We start from the raw sequence: 18,187 nt of genomic DNA on the forward strand, positions 1-18,187 counted from the left end.
TCAAAATAAACGGCCATTTCGGGCCCCCGCTAAAAATGAAACGGATAGTAAATCCTCCAAGGGTAGAAGATGGGCCCCTTACAGACAACAAGGACCCCACAATACCTTTGCTAATACTAAAAAGACAAATAAACAATGACGCCATCATTCCGGTGGGGAGGAGAATCACCAACTTTTACGAAATATGGCAACAACTATTCACCAATCAATGGTTACTAAACATAATATTGGAGGGTTACAGAATAGAGTTTGAACATCTTCCCCCTCAAAACTTTGTCTTAACACCTTGTCCAAAGAACCCAGCCTTATTAATAGCCCTCCAGTCAGAAGTAAAGTCTCTTCTTCAGAAAGGAGTAATTCGACAGGTCCCAGCATGTCAAAAAGAACAGGGATTCTACTCCCCAATCTTCCTGGTAAAAAAGCCTCAAGGAGCCTATCGACTGATTCTAAACCTAAAGAAATTGAATTTAAAAGTCAAATACAGAAAATTCAGGATGGACAATATCCGATCTGTAGTTCATCTTTTACAGAAGGACGATTTTTTGGCATCCCTAGACCTGAAGGATGCGTATCTACATCTACCAATCCATTTATCCTGCCAACAATACCTGAGGTTTGCCGTCTGGATGGAAGGAGAGGTAAGACATTTTCAATTTAATGCCTTGCCTTTCGGTCTATCGTCAGCCCCATGGCTATTTACTAAGGTTATGTCTGAAGTTTTAGCTCTTCTCAGGCTAAGACATGTTAATATTGTCGGATACCTTGATGATTTTTTATTATGGGGTTCTTCTGAAAAATCAGTTAATGATCAGCTTTTTATAACTTTGGGCGTTCTCCAGGAATTAGGTTGGTTAATTAATTGGGAAAAGTCTGCTTTGATCCCTTCCCAATGTCTAGAATTTTTGGGCTTCAATATTTCTACCAGAGAAGAGAAACTGTTGTTACCTAATAGGAAGATCATTGCTATTTTTAATAATATTTTCTCATTTCAGAAATTAAGAAGCATATCGCTAAGAAAAGCCATGGCTCTTCTAGGCCTTCTAACCTCTGCCTTTCCGGCAATCCAGTTGGGACAGTTCCATGCGAGATTTTTAAAAATATGGATTTTGAAATCTTGGAACAGGTCGCTAATGAGTCTAGACAGGAAGATCATCATTCCACAAAGTGTAAAAGCTTCCCTTATCTGGTGGCTACAGCTGAATCATCTATCTCCAGGTCATCTGTGGAATTATCCACAACAGAATACTATCACAACCGATGCCAGCCTGTGGGGTTGGGGAGCCCACTTCAATTCTCTGCCGGCTCAAGGCTCATGGAGTACGACAATAAGGTCTCAGTCATCGAACAACAGAGAGTTACAAGCGGTATGGCAAGCCTTACTACATTTCGGGCCCCTAATAGAAAATTCTCATGTCAAGATAAGAACAGACAACAGGAGCGTTGTAGCTTTCCTAAACAGGCAAGGGGGCACGAGGAGTCAATCCTTATGGGAAAAGACGTCAAAGATCCTATTCTGGTCGGAAAGAAATCTGTTATCATTAACAGCGATACACCTAAAAGGAACCTCAAACCACTTGGCGGACTACCTCAGCAGGAGGAAGTTGGACTCGAATGAGTGGTCACTAGATCTGGAAGTTTTTCAGCAGGTGACGTTACAATGGGGTTACCCAGAAGTAGACCTGTTTGCAAGAAGAGCGAATGCGAAATGTCAGCAATTCTGTGCCCTGTTTCCGGAGGACCTACCTTGGAAAGTAGACGCCTTCTCGATCAATTGGGGAGAGTTACTGATGTATGCATTTCCTCCAATTCCATTGTTACCACGAGTAATAAAGAAGATTATTCAAGACAAAGCTCGAGTAATCCTGATAGCTCCACTATGGCCGAAAAGACCATGGTTCACGTTATTAAAAACACTAGCAGTTACAGATCCGATAGTCTTTCCTCCCATACCTCACTTGCTGTCCCAGGGTCCAGTGTGGCATCCGAGTTTAAACAACCTTCACCTTTCAGCCTGGAAGCTGAGTGGGGCATCCTGAAGTCCAAAGGCTTTTCAGATGATCTATCAGAAACTTTGATACAGAGTAGGAAGAAGGTGACTCGGGTAATATACCAAAAGGCCTGGAGAGTGTTTAACGAATGGTGTTCGGAAAGATCTTGTGACAATACTTCACTTAAATCCGTATTGGAATTTCTTCAGTGTGGATACAAGAAGGGGCTTAGTATAAGCACTCTGAAGGTACAAGTATCTGCTCTAAGCGTATTTTTAGAAAGACGGCTGGCAGAAGAAAATCTAATTTTAAGATTCTTCCAAGCTTTAAAGAGACTGAAACCACCAATCAGGTCCAAAATACCCTCATGGGATTTAAATACTGTCTTACAGGGATTATGCGAGGATCCATTTGAACCATTATCACAAATTTCGGATAAATTTCTTACTCTGAAAACCATTTTCTTACTAGCCATTACTTCAGCTAGGAGAATAGGTGAATTGCAATCATTATCTATTAGAGAGCCGTACTGCATCATCTCGGAAGATAGAATTACGTTACGAACGGATGCAGCGTTTCTACCTAAGGTTGTTTCCTCATTTCACAGGAATCAAGAAATCTTCCTTCCTTCCTTTTGTGAGAATCCTAACAATGACAAAGAAAAGAAACTTCATTGCCTGGACGTAAGGAGATGTCTTATACAATATATGGGGAGAACAGGTCCTTGGAGAAAGACTGACGCAATGTTCATTCTATTTGCTGGGAAACAAAGAGGCAACAAGGCGTCCAAAACCACTCTAGCACGATGGATCAGACAGGCTATTGCATTGGCATATCAAGCTCAAGGGAAGCAGTTAGGGTCTTCAATTAGAGCTCATTCTACAAGAGGAATATCAACTTCCTGGGCAGAGAGGTCAGGGGCATCAATAGAACAGATCTGCAGAGCTGCTACCTGGTCAAGTCACAATACCTTTGTGAGGCATTATCGCCTAAACATCTCAGCCGCAGCAGACTTATCATTTGGAAGAAAAGTGCTACAGGCAGTGGTCCCGCCCTAAATCTCATATCTGGTACATCGTCTCTCTCATCCAGGGGTGCTGTCCAATGACGTTCTGGGAAAGACAACTTTACTTACGGTAACGTCTTTTCCAGTAGTCAGAAGGACAGCACCCCTGCAACCCGCCCTATCTTTGGGTGGAATAATAATTATGTAAGTAGGCATTTATACTGGTCCGTGTCATCTTTTGTATTAACTGAAGTACTGAGGGTAAGCTTGTAGCTTATATATGGCTGCCAATTTGTTATGCAAATCTTCTTTTGCAGTTCCTGTCCACAGTTTGGAGGGAGACAAGTCTCATCCAGGGGTGCTGTCCTTCTGACTACTGGAAAAGACGTTACCGTAAGTAAAGTTGTCTTTCGTGCTGTCCTACCTACTGAGAGACCCTTGTATAAAAATGGCTCAAAGGCAAGGTCCTGTACAGGGTGGCAATGCTACTAGACCCTCGGTATAAAAGTCAGAAAGGATGCAGCATTTCCAAAAAAGAGACTGCAAAATATGCTGTACAATGCATTTAAGGGTGATGTCACAGGCACAGCATTACGGGAATCTAATTGGGGAAAAGGTGCAAGTAGTCCTCCTCTTCCCATGGCCATTCCGGCAAGGACGGGATGCTTTACAGATGTATTGGGGACGGCGGACATGCTCAGTTTTAGTCCAACGCATCGCCACAGCCCTACGGGATCCAACCTCAGAGAATGCCTTGACCGACAAGTAGTGGACTACCTGGCCTTGACTGTGAATATTGACACTGAGGAGCGATAAACCCCTGGACTACTGGGTGTGCAGGCTTGACCTGTGGTCTGAGCTGTCACAATTTGTCATCAAACTTCTGGTTTGACCCGCCTCAAGTGTCCTGTCAGAAAGGACTTTCAGCACAGCAGGAGGGATTGTCACTGACAAGAAAAGTTGCCTAGGTCACCAGGCGCGGAGCTAGGGGGGGTCGGGGTAGGACAAGTGCCCCGGGGCGCCTGGTCCCTGAGGGCGCCCTCAGCCTGGCTGAGCTACGGGGTTTTTTTTTTTGCGGCGGAGGGGAAGGGGGCCAGCGCAGAGAAGAGGGAGAGCTGTGCGGACGGTGGGGAAGGGGGGCCATATCCCCCCTCCTTCCCTCACCTTAGGTGCTCTCCCTCCCTCGCTGTCCCCTCCAATGTCCGGGTGGCTCAGGCTGGCAGCGGCGGGCGGAACTCACCTCCGTCTCGCTCCAGCGCCGGCCGGAAGTTCGAGTGCGCAGCCGCTGCTCTGGTCTGGACCAGACCAGAGTAGTGGCAGATCCATCCGGCACTGCGACGAGACGGAGGTAAGTTCCGCCCGCCGCTGCCAGCCTGAGCCACCCGGACATTGGAGGGGACAGCGAGGAAGGGAGAGCAGCTCTTCTCTGCGCTGCTCCCCTCCTGCTGGGGAGGGGGACACCTGACCTGGCTACCTACTCTGGGCACATATACCCCTGGCTACATATACTGGACATATATCCCTGGCTACCTACTCTGGGCACATATACCCCTGGCTACCTACTCTGGGCACATATACCCCTGCCTACATATACTAGGCATATACCCCTGGCTACCTACTCTGGGCACATATACCCCTGGCTACCTACTCTGGGCACATATACCCCTGGCTACCTACTCTGGGCATATATACCCCTGCCTACATATACTGGGCATATACCCCTGGCTACCTACTCTGGGCACATATACCCCTGGCTACCTACTCTGGGCACATATACCCCTGCCTACATATACTGGGCATATACCCCTGGCTACCTACTCTGGGCACATATACCCCTGGCTACCTACTCTGGGCACATATACCCCTGGCTATCTACTCTGGGCACATATACCCCTGGCTACCTACTCTGGGCACATATACCCCTGCCTACATATACTGGGCATATACCCCTGGCTACCTACTCTGGGCACATATACCCCTGGCTACCTACTCTGGGCACATATACCCCTGGCTACCTACTCTGGGCACATATACCCCTGGCTACCTACTCTGGGCACATATACCCCTGGCTACCTACTCTTGGCACATATACCCCTGCCTACATATACTGGGCATATACCCCTGGCTACCTACTCTGGGCACATATACCCCTGGCTACCTACTCTGGGCACATATACCCCTGGCTACCTACTCTGGGCACATATACCCCTGGCTACCTACTCTGGGCACATATACCCCTGGCTACCTACTCTGGGCACATACCCCTGGCTACCTACTCTGGGCACATATACCCCTGGCTACCTACTCTGGGCACATATACCCCTGGCTACCTACTCTGGGCACATATACCCCTGGCTACCTACTCTGGGCACATATACCCCTGGCTACCTACTCTGGGCACATATACCCCTGCCTACATATACTGGGCACATATACCCCTAACTACATATACTGGGTACATATACCCCTGGCTACATATACTGGGCATTTATACCCCTGGCTACATATACTGGGCACATATACCTCTGGCTACATATACTGGGGACACATACCCCTGCCTACATATACTGGGCACATATACCCCTGGCTACCTGTTCTGTGGACATCTCTACCGCTGGCTACCTGTTCTGGGGACATCTATACTGCTGGCCACCTATTCTGGGGACACCTATAGACCTGGGGCTACCTATTTTTGGGCAAGCATTGCTGTCAGATTGAGTGTATTTTGGGGAACTGCTGCCAGGTGAGAGGTGTCTACCATATTAAGGGGACATTCTGCCTATTTATGTGAAATGCTGTCTATTTATGTGCCTCATGACTGCTGAATTTGTCTTGTTGGGGGCCTCATGGTTACTGAATTTGTCTTGTTGGGGGCCTCATGATTTGTTGGGGGCCTCAAGATCGCTGAATTTGTCTTGTTAGGGGCCTCATGATTGCTGAATTTGTCTTGTTAGGGGCCTCATGATTGCTGAATTTGTCTTGTTGGGGGCCTCAGGATTGCTAAATTTGTCTTGTTGGGGGCCTCATGTTTGCTCATGATTGCGGAATTTGTCTTGATGGGGGTGGGGGGCTCATGATTGCTGAATTTGTCTTGGAACATGCTGGAAGGTACATACTGAGGGAGGGTGGGTGAGCGTGAGCCTGCTAACCTCCATGTACATTTGAAGGGGCGTGACCAAATGTGGAGTACCCATAACCACGCCCACATTTGGTCACGACCCTTCACCTTAGGGGGCGCATTAATAGTCTTTGTCCCCGGGCGCTGAAAACCCTAGCTACGCCTCTGTAGGTCACCAAAATGTTGATTACCTGACCCTTATTAAGATGAATGAGGCATGGATCCTGGAGGGTTCCTGCCTGCTGGAAGACTTGTGACTCAGTCCCCACACAGCTGTCTTTCCCCTCTGCATGCTGCATGACTTGCATGACTTCACCACCACCAACAACTAGGATCCAAGCCGCAATGTTTTTGAACATTTTCTCAAGGTAAATCCTGAATTTTATAGGCTGCTGCTACAGCAGCAGCTGCTACAATACCTAATTTTTCAGGCTTGTTTGCATGCCTAATTTTTCTGGCCTGTAGCTGCAACAACAACAAAAAAAAGGCATGTACATGTGTCAATTCCCCTTACTGATCATTACCTTATCGTGGTGAAGGTGTATGGATTAAGAAAACAAAGGATCTTATCTATTGGTCATAAATACCTCACAATCCTCACAAGAACCCTTTTGATATCCCGTTGTAATCAATGTACCTGTACCCCTTTCTGATATTCAAGCATACATATTATAAGATGTGTGTTCTAATATTGCCAGTCAACAGGAATACAGTCTGAAGAAAGCTTATTGGATGAGCGCTTACTCTTTTACTTTTCTGTTAGCCAATGGTATCGTTCTGATTCAAAAATTCCTGTGCATTTCAAAACACAGATGACTAATCATAATTACTTGAGATCTGTGAAGTTTCCTTCCTTCAATAAGCACAAATAAAAAGGTCATATTTGGTGAATGCTACATTTGCTGCGGCATGTGCGCAGTCAGGTCACACAGTAACGGGAACAGTAGCCAGGAAGTGCCGGGGTTGGACCACGTAAGGAAGGCAGTGGCTCGTGAACAGTGGAAGGGTGTGCGGCGCCTGCAGCCTACAGAGAGAGAGACTGTGGGGAACAGGCACAAGATGGCTGCCGGGGTCCTGATGTGCTTCATCCTGAAGGACGGCACCCTTAGATGACCAGAGCAAGACGGAGAGGATAGTGGCAGCAGGATCAGGTTACACTCAAGGTGTAGTGCAGTGTACTGTCTGTAGCTGGTGGGCATCAAGGGTTAGTGTAGTGTAGTTTAGCAGGTGCTAGTGTAGCTGTGCAGTGTAGCTTAGATAGAGACAGTTGGGGGGGGGGGGGGGTCCATAAGACGCCCCTGTATCATAGATGCGCATAGTTTTTTGTTTTTTTTTTTCCCTGATTTTTCCCTGATTTTTGCTCTCTAAACCTAGGTGCATCTAAATCTAGGTGGTCTGGAGCATGGAGCATCTTATATGTTGAAAAATACAGTATTTTTCCTGTAGGTGGCAATATCACACAGCCCCCCTTACAACAGTACCTGAACAGGAAACTGGCATACTTGAGTAATGCTCATTTATGCTGCAAAAATCATTAATTGCTGTCAGTATCAGTAGCACTTGTGAAACTTGGTTCCATTGTTTGCATCCGGCCTCTAGGCAGTGCACAGACCTCTGCCCAGCAGCCTCCTGTACTGACTGACTGCCACAGAAAACCAGGAGAAAACAACTCTAGAGGAGCGTGACTTGACTTTACCAACCCGTACAATGTATTCTGGAAGATTGGAAGAAGGGTTATTGAGGTGATTTTCCAGAAGGTGGAGACAAATGAATACATGTGTAACCCCCCAAAAGAGGGTTACAAAGTGTTAATGCATTTCTATGCGTGTGGCGCCTTTAAGGCTTAGACGCCAGGTTCATGGAACTAAAATGGCGCATAGAGAGGAGCCAAAGCGTTGATATGGTCACATAGACTGTTGCTAGGCGACCAGAGTATACAAAGCAGTGGAACTTGCTGGGACTTTCCAGAAGCCCCACGAGAAGGATGTAGCCGGAGGGAAGTGGCTGGAACCAGAAAGACTGCGCCTGAGTGAGAGAGAGAGCAGAAAAGTACTTGGAGCCAGGAGCTAGCGGCGAGGAGCTGGAAGGAGACAGAGCACTTGAGAGTTCATAGCAGTCGCCTGGAGAGTAAGAGGGGACCTGGTGGCCATGCGCAGAGACCACAGCAGAGTCAGTGAGGACAGCGGCAGCAGGCCAGACAGTGACCGAAGGCCAGAGGCGGTAGGCCCAGACCAAATCCGTGATAGCCCGGAAAGAAAAGAGACCGGCAGACAGATGAGTATAGGCCTGAGAGCCAACTACAAGCCGCAGTGTATGTTCAGTTAGTAGCCAGTGTTCAGCGGAGACTTGCTGAAGATAGCAACCCAGAACCTGAAGAGGCCATGCTGTTCTAAAGTTGTGTTACTAGAGACTGTCTGTGTCAGAAAGCTTTACAGACACAGAGACATTGTACTGAGAATAAATTTGCTTATGCAAAAGAGAACTGTTCAGACAAGTTAAGAGGAGTACTACTGATTATAAAGAGAGCATTGAATGTGCAGGCCTAGCTGTTGCTAAGAACCATTAGTAGCCTCCCTGAAGTACCCGCAGAGCTGATACAGCCCCTCGCTTGCATTAAGTCCTGGATTGTATATATACTGTATAATGAGACATTGTTCCTGTCAAGTCCGTTTCAAGTCAGGAGTTAAAGTTATAAGTTCTTCAATTGATGTGTTCTGCAGAATTACCGGGAGTCTGATATTTAAAGAGAACCTGTCAGCATTAAAGAAGATAAGTGGAGGAGGAGTTACATTGCATCTTGTGATACTAAAGTGTGCTGCAGGAGAACCCAGGTGATACCTGATCAAAATACAGAGTCAACTAAGTTGAAGTACAAGTCTTGCAACAACTCTAAATTAGCGCTTCTTCAGCCTTAAAATCAAAGTGCACTTAAACAGAGTTATATTGTAGAAGGGTGATATTGGTGGTATAGAGGGGTGCATCTGTCACTTTATATCTTATTTTATTTACTTTTATTTTGCTCTAGCCCTTTTTGATTATTTGATGTATATTGGATGTTGTTTGTTATTTTGGGAGGCCCTATCCCAAGGGGAGGAGTTAGGGGTAAAGTGAATTGAGTGTTACCATACAAAGAGTAAAGAGCCTAACAGATCTGTGAACAAGGTGAACGTCCTATTTGGGACCAACCAGTGAACTGTTAATTGTTCAGTACCATCTCAAGAACTGTCATGAGTTCCCCCAAGGTTTTGCTGAGCAGTATTGCTTGGACTTGGTTAGAAGGGACTGATAACTTTTTAGGAACTGAACTGAATTGCTCAGTAGACCAGCCCCTTTTCCCCAGCCCACGCCCAACAACGGTACTGTGTATTGTATTTGCTGTAAAGCGGATTGTTGTACAATAAGACCTTTGTAGCTCAAACACTTTGTATGTAAATAACCTTTTTATTCCGCAGCTTTTACCAGTGCACTGGCTGTTAAGACCAGAAGATTGTGTTACTTTTGACCTTTGATGTGCATTTGATGTGCAAGGAAAGTGTGTTGTGACATTGAAGTGTTTTTGGTTGATCCATTTCTACAGTAACCACTGTTAGGTCACAAATCTTTGATAATTTCAGTCAGTGTCTGGTGGATTCCACTTAGCCGGGGCCTGGTGCTAACGGATAAATCGGGTTACACATGTGTCAGCTGACTTCTGGATGATTAAAAAATAGGGAGTTGAAAATGTTGTATATTTTGTCTAGTGAACTGTTGTAATCCTCTCAATGGCATTAGATGAGATAAGTCTCAATACGAGTCTATCCTTTACTGACAGCCATTGCCAAGAACAGTTTGATTAAAGATTTCAAAGGGTTAAAACACGTTTATGGTGGAATTAGCACTGCAAATGTGTTACAGTAGTTAGATGCTGCCTCTTTGTGCCACTTAGCAGTGATATCCAGCCTCCCGAGCACTCCAATCCCCTCCTGCAAGAGCAGTCATCCCACCAATGATCACCACTGCTCACCTGCCTGCTCTACTTACTGATTGGCGTGGTTGGAAGTTCCTCCTGTGGTTTGAGGTCCAGGGCAGTTTTCTGGGTAGGAGAAGCAAGAGGAAACAGACTAGGAAGTGTATTTGTTGCTGGTGGAAAAAAAAAAAGCAAGAAATAAATATGTTTTAAAAAGGAAATTAAAGTCCTCATGCGCTCTTTTTCTGTGATCTGGTCAATAAGATGCTAGTAATTCAGGCTTGCATGCAATGGTAGTACAAATAATATGCAGCTTTGCATTGAACCAATCAAAATCAGGTGGATGTGCATGATGGTACGAGGGTGCACAACACAGTATTCTTTAACTCAACTATCTATGAAATAAACAGATGACCAAATAGAAAGGTTGTGGCTTAATGCTTAGGGCTACAACACATTATACATTAGCAATAAACTTACACCAATTTATTGTAACTCTGGTAACTCTGAATCCGTAAGTACAATCAGCAATCTGCATGTCTAATTACATTCAATCTGCATGCTCACTGAGCACTTACCAAGCAAGCATCATTGAGCAGTTAACAAGCAGCAGTGATCTGTTACTAGGCAGCAGCAAGCAGTTGCCATGCAGCAGCAAGCAGTTACCAGGCAGCAGCAAGCAGTTGTGAGAGTCTGACAGTCTTTTCACTGTCTATCAACTGCTTGTGGAAAAGCGCCCACATGCTGACATCAGCTGCTAATGTTCTACAAGGTTGGGGAGGTGGAAAAGGGGTTAACAGCAGGTCCTGTAGTTACTAACATTTTTAAGGCCTCTTTTCCATGAGCAGTTGAACTGTGTGCTCAGCAGTTACCAGGCAGCAATGAGCAGTTACCAAGAAGCAGTGAGCAGTTACCAGGCAGCAGTAAGTAGTCTGTGGAAAAGAGGCCTTAATACATGGATCCCACAGACCCTCCCATGGCCATGTGTTCCTCTGCCAAATTGTTCTGTCACTTTCCTTTGATTGGTTCTGAGGTGCATGTGGTTTGCTGTAGATGTGCTTGACTGAGATTATAACCATCTCATTTACTATCTCTGCTCTCCATATACATACATGTATGCACATACGCATACTTGGCTTTCATGCATACACTATTAGCATACACAAATATACAGGAACTACAAAAAAAAAAAAACCAAACAAACACATTCACATGCACAACAAATATTTGAAAGTAAGGCCCGGTTCACACTTGCGTTCCAGGTCCGGTTTCCCCGGACCCGGAACGCACCGTATACTGTACAAACGGACCCGGATGTGAATGGATACATTGTTGTTCAATGCATCCATTCACACCCGTCCGTCTGTCAGGATCCGGTCTGCGGTCCGGGCTGCGTTCAGGATTTTTCCAACATGCAGCATTTTTCCGGAACGCAGCTCTGGCCGCCGCACCTGACCCGGAACCTGTCCATTTTTTCCGCACCATAGGAAGTGATGAGAAACGGAAGTTTCTCATCACACTGGCAATAGGAATGGGTGCTTACGGCACCCGCCCTTTGCCACAGGGGTCCAGGCATGGACAGATTGGGGGGGGGGGGGAGACGGCAGCGCTGACAGGACAAAAGCCCAGGTATGTTTATTATTGTATTGTGGGCTGTTGTCCTGTACTGTGTGCGCTGTGTTCCACCCCCCAACTCCCCCCATGCCTGTCTGTGCTGCCGCGCCTGTTTAAAGTACAGTATCGGCAATCCGGAAGTGTCACTTTCCGGATGCCAAACTGATACTTTTTTGTCCGCAACCTGACCGGATCCTGAGGGAGCCGTACGGCCCCAGTATGGGACCCGGACCCCCCGGACCCGGACGTACGGCCCGGTTTCACACAAAACGCAAGTGTGAACCGCGCCCAATATAAGCACCATAAGTTTAAAGTGATGTTAAATATGGTAACGGGTAGAGAGAGGCACCCGCTGTCTACCTGCTTGCTCTACTTACTCTTTGGTGTGACTGGGCGTTGCTCCTGTGGGTTTTGGTCCGATGCAGTGGGCTGGTTGGGAGGGGCAGGAGGTTTATCTTTTTCTAATGGAAAAAAAGACAATAAATAAATAAGTGTATCAAATGAAATGAAGGTCCTCATACTTCTCTTTCTTTGCGGTGGTCAATGAGGTGCTAATATGTCAGGCTTGCATGCACTCTTTTTTAATTTTTTTTTATTGTTTTTGCAAAAAATAAAACAGTTAAGAGCAACACAACCCAGCTGACTGTGCAGGATGCAATAAAGGCATATCTGAGGTTCATCCATAAAAAAAAATACAAATTGCAAACATTGCAGTGAGAATGTATCCATAGGGATACATTAATAGCAGCAGCGCTTCGCTGATTGCCAGCGATTAAGGTAGGACCGGGAAGAGGCGAGAGAGGCTCCAGCCTCAGGGCACAGTGTAGGAGAGGCACACAACTCACTCAGCTATCTTTCCCCTATTGTGTTTGAAGCAGAGAGAAATAAGGAAAGGAGATACATGGTAGTGACTGCAAGCCAGATAACTAGATATTAAGGTGTTGGGGGAGGTTGGGGGACCTGGGGCACCGCTTAGTCTAATAGCAATCAGTGTGTGATGGCTAGAGACGGCTCACTCTGTTCGCCGGCATCTGACAGTTGCCGGGGAATAATGTGTGTTCGCGTTGGCAGGCGAACACATGGCATGTTCGACCTTCCCCCTGTACCAGTGGCGTAGCTAAGGAGCTGTGGGCCCCGATGCAAGTTTTACAACGGGCCCCCCAAGCACTCTATACATAACAATTGATATGGCGCACCAAAACCTGCCAATGGCAACTACAGTGTCAGAGGTGCAAGAAGGGGATGGGGAACAGTTTGTTAATGATAGCCACTATTCAAAGTATCTGTATCTTACCAAGCAAGCATCATTGAGCAGTTAACAAGCAGCAGTGATCTGTTACTAGGCAGCAGCAAGCAGTTGCCAGGCTGCAGCAAGCAGTTGCCAGGCAGCAGCAAGCAGTTGTGAGAGTCTGACAGTCTTTTCACTGTCTATCAACTGCTTGTGGAAAAGCGCCCACATGCTGACATCAGCTGCTAATGTTCTACAAGGTTGGGGAGGTGGAAAAGGGGTTAAAAGCAGGTCCTGTAGTTACTAACATCATTAAGGCCTCTTTTCCATGAGCAGTTGAACTGTGTGCTCAGCAAGCAGTTACCAAGGAGCAGTGAGCAGTTACCAGGCAGCAGTAAGTAGTCTGTGGAAAAGAGGCCTTAATACATGGATCCCACAGACCCTCCCATGGCCATGTGTTCCTCTGCCAAATTGCTCTGTCACTTTCCTTTGATTGGTTCTGAGGTGCATGTGGTTTGCTGTAGATGTGCTTGACTGAGAGTATAACCATCTCATTTACTATCTCTGCTCTCCATATACATACATGTATGCACATACTCATACTTGGCTTTCATGCATACACTATTAGCATACACAAATATACAGGAACTACAAAAAAAAACACAAAAAAAACAAACACATTCACATGCACAACAAATATTTGAAAGTAATATACGGTAAGCACCATAACTTTAAAGTGATGTTAAATATGGTAACGGGTAGAAAGAGGCACCCACTGTCTACCTGCTTGCTCTACTTACTTGTTGGTGTGACTGGGCGTTGCTCCTGTGGGTTTTGGTCCGGAGCAGTGGGCTGGTTGAGAGAAGCAGGAGGTGTATCTTTTCCTAATGGAAAAAAAGACAATAAATAAATAAGTGTATCAAATGAAATGAAGGTCCTCATACTTCTCTTTCTTTGCGGTGGTCAATGAGGAGCTAATATTTCAGGCTTGCATGCACTTTTTTTTTAATCTTTTTATTGTTTTTGCAAAAAATGAAACAGTTAAGAGCAACACAACCCAGCGGACAGTGCAGGGTAAATGATAGTGACAGCTAACACTATACAGAGGTGAATGCAACAAGGGCATATCTGAGGTTCATCCATAAAAATACAAAAGAGCCTAGTTCATAGAAGTCAGGAAAAGCAACTTTAGGGCTAAGTCACACTGGGCGCTTTACCACGGTTCCCCGTGATTTGCACTTGCGATTCGCGTTTAATAGTACGAGAATCACAGTGTGATCATCATCAAAGCGCTTCATGCAGCAATCGCAATGGCAAAAGGTAATCGTGGTTGTGCTGCTGTGATTTCCTGTAGCCCTAGAATAATGCCCAGTGTTTTACAGGGTGCAATCCATCTGCTACAGCTTCCACACAGAACCTCCTTTACGCACTGCCCTCCTCCTGCTCTGATTCGGACACTCCACTACTTACCACTCGCCCAGCGGCCACCACCACTAGCACCACAGTCGCTTCACTTGATGTGTTAGAGGAGTTATTTACCCATCAGTGTGAGGAAATGAGTAATACACAAGCATTATTGCAAGAGGATGGAGATAACAATGTTACACCTGATATGTCTCCATCAGGCGACATTACACACATGGATGTAAGGGATGATGATGATGATGTACCCACTGCTGCTTCCTTTTGTGAGGTGTCTGATACAAGTGAAGCAGTTGATGAAGTGGGGGCGTGGCTTGCGATGACCGAGTGAGGCAGCTTAGCTTCAGAGCTCCGACTATCCCCCGCTAACTTCTCGGCTGTATAGGAGACCAGGTTCACTCACCACCTTCTATGCCCCCTAAAAAGAATAAGAAGAAGAAGCTCTCTCCCTCTAAGCACTTTCCAGCGGAAAAGAGGGGCAGGATCCATACCTATTTCTTGAAAGAAGGATCCAAGACCAGACCCGCTTCCATATCCAAGATGGCGTCTAACACGAGGGCTCGCAGTGAGGAACAAGCACAAGCTTCCTCCATTGCCTCACGCTCCGAGACTGACCTATCTGAACGGGCAGAGCGGCAATCAAGATCATCCTCTCGCAGATCCAACTATTCCAGCACTAAGGCCGCTTCGTCTGCCCGCAAGGCCTCCACCTCCAGCCGGCGTGATCGAGACCAGGACACTAGGCCGCATGGAACCCAGCGCTCTTCATCTAAGAAAACCCCGGCTAATCCCACTGCATCCGGGACCAGATCACACCACTCTTCCAGCAATAGACTTCGTGGTGAGGACTCACAAAGTAGATACGCGGATAAACACGCAGGTACGACCCCTAAGGCCCGGCGCCGCTTAAACTCACATCACTCTCCCAGCCCCTCCCCGGCCCGCTCGCTATCTCCACTGAAAAGGTCTTCCAGATCTAACAAATCCTATCATTATAGGAACGGATCACGATCGCCCTCTCCTCACCATATCTCTGAAATGAGAGACATTAAAGACTACTTACGTTCCATCCCCACTACCAAGGACATGGAAAAATATATCACGCGTTTGGAAAATACTTACAAATCCGAAATACAATCCCTAAAAGGAGACATCTCGCAGGTGGGGAACAGGGTACTGACTTTAGAGGAAACAGTGGATAAATTGAAATCACAACTGGATTCCCATCAAACAGCGATCAATGCCCAAGCACTGCAATCCCAGGACCATATTATGCAATCTGATGACATTGAGAACAGGAACAGACGGAACAATATTCGCATTAGAGGTGTTCCGGAATCCGTTGATGCTAAAGAGTGCGATGCAGTAGCCCAAAAAATATTCCAACAACTTCTTCAATCTGACACCCCAATTGAGCTAGACAGAGCTCATAGGGCACTAGGACCAGTGAATCCTGATCCAACACGTCCCCGAGACATAATATGCAGGGTTCACTTTTATAAAATCAAAGAGGAAATTATGCTAGCTGCACGCAACCAAGACGCTATCATGTTCAACGAAGCTCAAATCATTTTACTCCCTGATCTCTCCAGACGTACTTTAGCTCTACGCAGATCCCTTAAACCTCTTCTCACACTTCTGAAAGAGAAAGAAATACGATACAAATGGGGATACCCTTTTCACTTAATAGCTTCCAAAGATGGCTCGTCAGCAGTGTTTCGCACTCTTGGGGACTTACCTCGTTTCTTAGGAACATTTGAACTCCCTCAGGTGAAACTACCAGACTGGCCTTTTCATCCTCCTCTACCCCTCTCTCCTCCGAGGGAATCATGGTCTGAGGTTACCCCTAAACGCCGTCGAAACAACAACTTCAAGAAGAAAACTCAAGCCCCAGAAGCTACAGACACTTGAGTATCACCCTCTAGTTATGGTGTATTCTTACCTCTTTTACTGGTTCTGCACTGCTGCGGATAGTAATGTTTATTCTTCCCCTCGGGAATATGTTTTGTTTTACACAGATTTAGATAAGCTGTTCTCTCCTCTGATCCTTAAATATTAATCTGCCTTATATATATACATCAATGTCATTGCAAATATCTTTTATGCCTATAACATCATATTTTATGATAAGACATGCTAATGTACAGGATCCTGATGAGACCCCGGATTTGTTAAGATTATTCTGTTCATTAACCTATGTTCTTGCGCTTTCTCAAATTGTACTAATCATTATTTTAATAAGGTATGTTCACCACAAGACCTGGTCTCCTATGCATACCCTCAATACGTACTTTCATAATTAAGGGTATAGTACCGGAGCCACCTCTGTTCATGGCTTCTACTAACCCCCCAGTACCAATATGGTGCCTATCGTGTTTTCACGAAGGCCCCAATAACCTTTTGGTTTCTCAATTCCCCCATATTAAGGATCCTAACCCACATAGCTCATCATTAACATCACCTTTGTATTTATATATACTTCTGTTGCTCTTCACCTGCAATGGAGAAACTTAAATTCTGTTCCTTTAACGTCCAGGGATTTAATACCCCCTCCAAAAGGTCTAAGACACTCTACCGCCTACATAAACTTAAGGCCAAAATTGTATTATTACAGGAAACACACTTCAAATCATCTTCGACCCCCGAGATCAGAGACAGATATTATCAGAAATGGATTCACTCTACCAACCCTGAATCCAAAACAAAAGGGGTTTCAATTGGATTTCATAAATCTCTTCCGGCTCAAATCTTGGAAAAAGAAGTTGACCCGAAAGGAAGATTTATATTCCTTAAACTATCTATACATAATCAACCTTTTACCATTTGTAACTGTTATGTTCCTAACCAAGGTCAAATCCCTTATATTATTTCTCTTCTCAGACGTCTAGAGAAATTTGCTTCAGGGCCTATAATATTCGGAGGAGATCTCAATACCCCTCTGGACCCAGCAATGGATACTTCCTCAGGTAAGTCCTCACTTTCCTCAGCAGCCCTGCTTGCCCTTAAAAAACAGCTCAGACACCTGCACCTTTTTGACATATGGCGTCTTCTACACCCCACCTCCCAAGATTATAGCCATTACTCCTTTCCTAGAACATCTTATTCCAGGATTGACTACCTACTAGTTTCCCAGAAATTTTTAGACATGTCTCCAGAAGCTTCCATTGATCTCATCTTTGGCTCAGATCATGCACCAGTTACATTCTCATGCAACTTACCTAATACTTCTAAACCAGGTTGGACCTGGAGATTAAATGACAATCTCTTAAAAGATCCTTTATGCAAATCTGAAATATCTAGAGCCATTGATGAGTTCCTGGAAATCCATTCTTCAGACACAACCTCTCTCCCTATACAATGGGAAACTCTGAAGTGTGTACTCAGAGGAATATTCATTAAACATGGATCTCGGTTAAAGAAGGAGAGATCCCATATCATCAACAAGCTACTAACTCAGATCTCCTCCCTTGAAGCTTCCCATAAAGCCAATCCCTCTGCCACAATCTTCCTTGAGCTTTCTAAAAATAGACAAGAATTACTACACCTTATAGATCAAAAATACCTAATCTATAGGGACAAGATTACTAAAACTTATTATCAATATGAGAGTAAATGTGGTAGACTTCTTGCGAGGCAAATTCATCCTAGAACTGCTAGAACCCATATACATTCCATTACCCAACAAAAGGGACGTCAATCATCCCGCATTTCAGACATCTCTCAAGAATTTGTTCGATTTTATTCCAGACTATACAATATTAGGGAAAAAACTAACTCTCCCGCTGCGGAACATCTTTTAACTCGCATTAAAAAGTATATACAGGATACCCCCTTACCAACTATAGTGGAAGACGAAGCACAAACT

At 45.4% G+C, this 18,187-nt stretch overlaps 1 protein-coding gene across 4 annotated transcripts in view; it reads right to left on the reverse strand.

Moving 5' to 3' along the window:
* LOC137525521 (uncharacterized) overlaps window positions 1-18,187 on the reverse strand; it is a 476,821-nt gene that overhangs the window by 68,120 nt on the left and 390,514 nt on the right. For 3 of the 4 annotated variants that reach the window (XM_068246643.1, XM_068246647.1, XM_068246645.1), the window contains 3 exons: window positions 13,701-13,784; window positions 12,050-12,133; window positions 10,133-10,231 (listed from right to left, as the gene is read on the reverse strand). In XM_068246643.1, the coding sequence (XP_068102744.1) occupies window positions 10,133-10,231; window positions 12,050-12,133; window positions 13,701-13,784 (267 nt within the window). Of the gene's footprint in view, window positions 1-10,115; window positions 10,232-12,049; window positions 12,134-13,700; window positions 13,785-18,187 lie in introns of all 4 variants that reach the window. The other variant, XM_068246644.1, reaches the window with a different exon arrangement.

This window comes from Hyperolius riggenbachi, chromosome 7 (genome assembly GCF_040937935.1).
Source record: "Hyperolius riggenbachi isolate aHypRig1 chromosome 7, aHypRig1.pri, whole genome shotgun sequence".
Lineage (NCBI taxonomy): Eukaryota > Metazoa > Chordata > Amphibia > Anura > Hyperoliidae > Hyperolius > Hyperolius riggenbachi.